The 7673-nt window shown below is 41.9% G+C and overlaps 1 protein-coding gene across 1 annotated transcript; it reads left to right on the top strand.

The window, feature by feature from the left end:
* The first annotated feature begins 4337 nt into the window (after window positions 1–4337).
* On the top strand, window positions 4338–6061 carry LOC123829931 (DDB1- and CUL4-associated factor 8-like). Its single transcript, XM_045855848.1, is given in 3 exon segments — window positions 4338–4736; window positions 4738–5199; window positions 5201–6061. Coding segments are annotated over 3 exon segments (1722 nt in total).
* The last annotated feature ends 1612 nt before the right edge of the window (window positions 6062–7673 follow it).

The following is a 7673-nucleotide window of genomic DNA, read 5'->3' as shown; positions in this document are numbered from 1 at the left end:
ACAGAAAAACTATCAGAGAACATTCCTAATAAAAATAGATGCAAAACTCTTCGACAACAACAAAAAAATAGCAGACCAAGCTCAGTAGCACATTAAAATGACAATACACCATGACAATATGGGATTTATCCCTGGGATGCAAGGATGGTTCAACATAAGCAAATCAACTAGGTCAGGAACAGATTCACAGAAACAGAGATCACATGGAGGGTTATCAGTGGAGAGGGGGTGAGGGGAGAATGGGGGGAGGTACAGAAAATAAGAAGCATAAATGTTAGATACAAAATAGACAGGGGGAGGTTAAGATACTATGGTAAATGGAGAAGCCAAAGAACTTGTATGTATGACCTATGGACATGAACTAAGGTGGGGGGAGTGATGGTGGGAGGGGGTACAGGGAGGAGGGAATAAAGGGGAGAGAAACATGAGACAACTATAATAGTATACTCAATAAAATACATTGAAAAAACATAAGCAAATTAATCAAAGTGATACACCTTTAACAGCATGAAGGATAAAAGTCACACAATCATCACAGTAAGTGGGGAAAAAAAAAACTAGACAAAATCCAATACCCTTTCATGACAAAAATTCTTAAAAAACTAGATATAGAGGGAACTCACTTCAACATAATGAAGACCATAAATGAAAAGCTGACAGCTAACATCACACTAAAGAGTGAAAAGCTGAACACTTTACCTTCAAGATCACGAAAATGTGAAGCACAGCTGCTCTTGACGTATCAATACAACACAGTACTGGAACTCCTAGCCAGGGACATTAGGAAAAAAATAAATGAAAGGCATCCAAATTGGAAAGTGTGAAGTAAAATGAACTGTTTGCAGATGGCATTTCCTTATACATGGAAAACTCTAAAGACTACTAACACACACACATATGCACACACAAAAACTATTAGAATCAATAAGTTCAGTAAAGTTACAGGATATAAAATTCTACCTTCTGCACATGACTCAATGGGAAGTACCACCAGGACAACAAAGAGAGGAGCATTAATTTGGGAAATTTGTCTCCCTGGCCCTCTCCTTATCATTTTACCGAGGGATGGTAAATGATAGCCCTTGACAGTTCAGACTCTCCACACTGCCCTTTCTGTCTCAGGTTTTTGATAACTGCTCTCTAGCTTCCCCACTTTTAGGCCTAGAGGTACAATATAATGTCTTCCTGTTCTTAAAGACCCTGAGGTCCTGACCTTTCTCTTGAGAACTCCCTATAGACTTCTCACTTTTGTAAAAATCCCACTCATGAACTGCTTCAAAGTGCCCAAATGATATGCATTTCTTGGCAGTAGCCTGACGAATCCATCTCACATTCACATTCAATTTAGGATTAAATGTTGACATTTCCACTGTGAAAATATATTTCAAACCTAAACAGTTTTCACCACCTGTGCTGTCTTCACCCTCATTTAAGCCACCTTAATGTCTCACCCAGATTAGAACAATAGTTTAGTACTTCTGCTCTCTCTTCTTACCTCGTTCTATTATCCACACAGCAGCCTGTGTCATCTTTTTAAAAAGTAAGTCAGGCAATGCCATTCTCCCACTCCAAAGCTTCTAAAGGCTTTCCACCACACACAGAATGAAAGAAAAATTAAAATTCTTGGTCATGGACAGAAAGGGTCCAAGTAGTTGGCCTTTGCATCTCCTGATCCCATTGTCTGACACTCTCTGTCATGCTTACCTGCATTGTTTCAGTCACGGTGGCCTCCTTGAAGTGCCGTGAACACTCATATTCTGCTTCTACTTTAGAGCATTTGCACTCAGCATCACTGTATAGGGAACATTCTTAACCTAGAAATTTCCATACTCCATTTCTTTTTTGTCAGCCCTCTGCTGAAGTATCATCCCATAAAAGAGACCTTCTTTGAATGCACTATCTAAAATAACAACTTCCAGTCTATGTGCACTTGCATACCTTTATTTCTCTTCATACCACTCATCAGTGCCTCATATGATCTACGTGCTGACTTGTCTATTGTCTTCCCCCCCTATATTTTATGCTCTATGAGTGAAGGATTACCACTTTCATCATCAGAACCTAGAAAAGCATGTGGTGTTTATTTAGAGACTCGAAATAAATTTCTGGAGAATGAGTGAATGTATGAGTAGGAATGGAAACATACCCAATGGATCAAATAAATTAAATGCAAACTTAAATGAAAAGCCAATTCATAATCACTTTGCTTCATGAGTTTGTATCGTAGAAAAATCAACCCAAACTAATACAACAGCATCAGATTAAAATAAACTGACTCAAACTCTGAAAGGGAAATTGTTCCTGAAAATGGGGCTAGGCATGTTTCCAAATCAAATTATGAGGGATTCCTTCCCAGGACCGAGCCAGAAAGAGCATAATAGGGTTTAGGCTCTAGTTCCCCTAGGTGGGTGATTGATTGTTTTGTTGTATTTTGTTTTTTGTGGTCCATGGCTGAAGAAGACTCCTTGTTAATGAACTACCATGTAATCTATCATACACAGAAAAGGTTATATATATATATGTATATATACATACATGTATATGTATCTGTCACTGAATAAACAGTAAAAAGGATAACAACATACCTATATCCACTATAATCTATAATGTCTCCAATAGTTTATTCAGTATTCCCTCTTCCAGATTTTAACTTCCTGTTCTTCTCTTAATTATTACCCTGAATTTGAACTCAGTTATTGACTTGTGGTTCTAAATACATTTTTTACACATGAAAAGTATAAATTTCTGCCTAAAAAATGAAATTACGGAGTACTCTTCACTCACTTGTGTATTTCTTCATCGTTATTTTAAGATTCACCCATATTCCTGCATTTAATTTTAATTCATGAATCCTCATTTTTATACATTATTCCATTATAGATATATATGCTAAATGATTCATCAGTAATACTCTTGATAGGCCTTCAGGACGTTTTCAGGTGGCTGTGCTGTTCTCTGCAGAACACTATGGATATTCTTTTGCATGTGTTTCCACTACATTTAGGAATAGAATTCTTCTCTCCAGAAGAGTACATACTTGTGTGTTTAATCGGCTTTCCATTGATCTTGCAATTACTCTGAGGGAAATCTTGTTTTCCCCACTTGGTCAGTAGTTCACTGTAGCCATTAAAAAATTTACGGGCCTCACCCTAGATAAATCATTTGCCAAAAGCTCTGAAGTTAACATAGGAATCACAATAACAGTCTCTGAGTTTTCTTTGCCTAAAAGCGCACACACTCAAGCCTCTTTCCTATTTTGGGAAATATTTTCAATATTGTGATACCTTTATAACATCACAGAAGAATTCCTTCTGCATGATTTTATTTATGGTGGTGTTCTGCAAGAATCCTAAGCTGAACAAACTCCAAATAAATACATAGACTCTCTGGTGGAGGAAGAAAGAGCTGTGCTTCTATTTCAAATTGGTGATGCAATCGCTATTTCAATGTCTACATTAAACTGATCAGTTAATTTCAGCTTTGATGACACAGAGGGTCTCAAGCACTGTTCTCACCAAAAAAAGCCTGCCAGAGTTAACGGAAAACAAAATACAGGGACGCACATTTAAATTTGCTATTCAAATGAATAATAAATATCTTATTAGTAGTCATGCCTAAGGCAACATTTGGGATCTACTCATGCTGAAAAGGTATTCATTTTTCAATCCAAAATGCAATTACCTAGGCGTTGTGTTTTTTATGTGTCGACACTATGGCTTTCCTACCAATTAGAGTTCTCGAGGTTTTCCTTAAAGTGTTTGATTTGGTGAAGATATTGTTTGCATTTCAGGAGCTCACTATCTGTGGGGTCCTCAGCAGTCTCGCACTGCATTTGACTATTCATTTCAGGACTGTACATTACCTTCGATCAAAACCGAGAGGCTTAGGGTAAGTGCTTTTCCTGAGGAGGATGGGCTTTGTGGCAGGTTCTCTAATAAGAACGCCTCTCAACTGCGTATGTTTCGATCTTCGAAAAAAGAAAAAAAAGCAGCAAGACACTGGTTGACAGTGTAAGACAGGTACGTGCACCAGGCTCTGGGACTAGATAATGGAAAAAAACAAAAAAACAAAAAAAACCCCCCACAAAACCCAAGCATTGGAATAACCGCGAGACTGTAGATGGGAAAAAGTCTTTTGAACCTCATCGGCTCCCGTACTGGGAACGGCCTCTGGCAGTTACCGTCCTTTCAGGTTTTGCCTACCCAAGATGGTGGCGAACCTGTAGGGCTACGTTCTTCTCCTCTGGTCTGTTACTACCCAGGGCTGTCCAGCCACCTTCTTCAGGCCGCTAGGACTTTTACCACTACAGCAGGCGGCTACAGCTTCTAGCGTCCTAGATGTCTGGTAATGGGAGTAGCACAGATGGCCTAGATGAGCACTGTAAAGTGGAGGCCAAGATGGAGACCTCGTCAGATCTCCATTCGACACCTGACCCTCAAATGAACTTGAGATTGCCCAGAGAGGGTGACAGAGGCGAGGATGGTAGTGTTCCCGAACTTGCTGGCATAGAAAATCAAAGCACAGATGCGCAAAACGATGGTGGCCGAGACACACGCGAGCACGGTGACGGCGGACTAAGACGAGAAGTAGAGGAAGGTGAGGAAGAAGCGGCAGAAGACCGGCGTCAGGTACCGTGCAATGAGAGCAACCCTGATCAGTGTTTATCAGATGAGGCTCGGGCCCTGGAGGACTGGGTGTCCTCAGAGACCTCTGCCCTGCCCCTCCCTCGCTGGAACGTCCCTTACTGCTCTTCGGGATCGGCAGCTGGGGTCAAGCGCCCGCTTTGTGTACGAGGCCTGTGGGGCAAGACTGTTTGTGCAGCGTTTCTGCTTGCAGTACGAGCTAGAAGGCCACCGTGGTTGTGTCAATAGTGTTCACTTTAACCAGCGTGGTACCTGGCTGGCCAGCAGCAGTGATGACCTGACAGTGATAGTCTGGGATTGGGCCCGTCAGCAGCCAGTACTGAACTTTGAAAGTGGCCACAGAAATAACGTCTTTCAGGCCAAGTTCCTGCCCAATTGTGGCGATTCCACCCTGGCCACGTGTGCCCGTGATGGGCAGGTACGGGTGGCACAGCTACCTGCTCTGCCACACAGCAGCTTCTCTAAGCAGGTGGCCCAACATAGGGGAGCCAGCCACAAGCTGGCTCTGGAGCCAGACTCCCCTTTTAAGTTCCTGACCTCAGGTGAAGACGCCGTCTGTCTTTGGCATTGACCTCAGACAAGACCAGCCGGCTTCCAAAGTGGTGGTAGCAAAAGAGAATTGGAGGAAAGTGGGACTCTATACGATCTTTGTGAATCCTGCCAATACTTACCAGTTTGCTGTGGGTGGAATGGACCAGTTTGTAAGAATTTACGACCAGAGGAAAATTGATGAGAATGAGAATAATGGAGTACTCAAGAAGTTCTGTCCTCATCACCTGGTCAGCTGTGATGCTGGAGTATACATCACCTGCCTGGTGTACAGCCATGATGGCACAGAGGTCCTGGCCAGTTACACGGATGAAGATATTTACCTCTTCCACTCCTCTAGCTGTGATGGGGCCCAGTATGCTAAGAGATATAAGGGGCACAGAAATAATGCCACCGTCAAAGGTGTTAATTTCTATGGCCCTGGGAGTGAGTTTGTGGTGAGCGGTAGCGATGATGGGCACATCTTCCTCTGGGAGAAATCATCCTGTCAGATCATTCAGCTCCTGGAGAGAGGGGACAGGGCAGGTACTGTAAACTGTCTTGAGCCCCACCCTTACCTCCCTGTGATGGCGACCAGTGGCCTAGACCATGATGCCAAGATCTGGGCACCCACAGCAAAAGATCCCACTCAGCTTCGTGGGTTAAAGGATGTGATTAAGAAGAACAAGCAGGAACGAGACAGAGAATGGTCGGGCCACACTGATGTGTCTGACAGCGACCTGATTTTGTTCCTTATGCATCACCTGACATACAGAAGTTCTGGTCCTCATATTGGTCACTGGGTGCCGCGCTCAGTTGGACTCGAGGAAACAGAGTGGCATCAGTCTCCCCATTCCACAGATGTATCCGAGGACGAGGCTGCAGACTAAGAGCGCACATAACAGGGACAAGACCAAGAACATGTGCAGTGCCTGCCATCCTGAATGCTGCGTACCTGATCCAGCTAGATGTCACCGCAGTAGGCTGGACTTTCAAGTTTGAAATTCAGATTGACTAATAGATTTGCCTTTCTTCTTTTATTTTCCACAATAAAAACTACCTTTCATATCTTTCCTGTGCTTTCCTTCTTTCCTTTCTCACATGCTTCTTCCCTCATTCCTTTCCTCTCACTAGGTCTCTTTATTCCTCTTTCATTACCCCTTACTTCTGTGTAAATGTAGAAGGAATGTATTGATGGCTCACTCTGTTCTCTTACGGTACACTTCCAAAGGTTCCTGATTCTGGTGAAATATTAAGAGATTTATTGAGTCTATCGTATCATTTCTGACACTGAAAACTCTCACCTTTCTTCCATCATTAGTAGTACATTAGTGAGTTATTTGGTTGATCTGAAAGTTGTATGAATGTGTTTATTTTTTAAAAGTGAGTAAAATTAACTGCATGCATAAATGTACACACTTGTGTAATAATACAGTGTCTTAGAGAGAGGAAGGGAGAGCAAGAATGGTAAATGTAGAGAAAAGGTGGTTAGGTAGATCCATAGGAAGTGAATTTATCTATCCAGAATTAATAACTTTGTGTTGTTCTTGTTTTCTGAATCCATACGTTAATAGTGACGAATTGAGCCTGACAGGGCTGGAAAGGATTAAGTTTAGTGGCCTGACACTGTCTGCCTGGTACTTCGAATACTTGTGAAGTAGCATGGCTGAGAATTCCCACAGGATTACCTTGCATAGAGTCCTGTGGGACAACCATCTCCTAGAGGGTACCAGTCAGGAAATTAAGAATTCTTAATATTTGAAAATACGTATAAATTAGAACCAACTTTAAGAAGAACTTCCTGTTTGAATAAAGAATAGTTTCTACTTACAGATAAATTGTGTGATATTATTGGGTGAAATATCTCATCAACTCTATGCATTACTTAAGATTGATTTGAGGGGTTAAATTGCTTTGAAAACTCTTTTGTTGTAAGTCTTATTTAATGTAAATGTTGGGTGCAGGAGGTCCAGTTGGTGTGCAATAAGAGTGTTTCAGTTTTACACCTGTTATTTGTCTTGGTGATGCAGAGGCCCTCCTTGCCCCCAACACCCCTGGGAAGTATAACCCACCCTGCTTTGCAGATGTTTCTTGGTAAAGATGGATGTGATAAAACATCCTGTGCCCTGACAACAGTTTTCTTGGCTAGTGCTCCTTAAATTGACATTATCTCCGGGCCCTTGAGCGCAGTTTGAGAAGTATATATAATGAGATTACACTTTAGAATGGAAAATTACATGTCCAAAATTTCTGCTGGCTGAGATTCAAAGTTAGGGACAGCTGCCTAGGATTCTAGCCCCGTGGGGTAGCCCCTACCAAGCTCTGCTGTCAGGAAAGGATGTTAAATGTCCCTAAAGAACACATGAGCCTGAAGGATGCACTGTGGTTTAAAACGTGCCATAAGGAAAGCAGAGTTAAAACTAGAATCCTAGGTTCAGGGCAATCCCGCACAATTGGGTGGGATGTATAATGGCAAGAACATCAACACATTAAAAAAAAAAA

The sequence above is a fragment of the Phyllostomus hastatus genome, unplaced genomic scaffold (genome assembly GCF_019186645.2).
Source record: "Phyllostomus hastatus isolate PE091 unplaced genomic scaffold, TTU_PhHast_1.1 phas_scaffold_12, whole genome shotgun sequence".
Classification (NCBI taxonomy): domain Eukaryota; kingdom Metazoa; phylum Chordata; class Mammalia; order Chiroptera; family Phyllostomidae; genus Phyllostomus; species Phyllostomus hastatus.
This window is presented reverse-complemented; position numbering and strand designations above follow the sequence as displayed.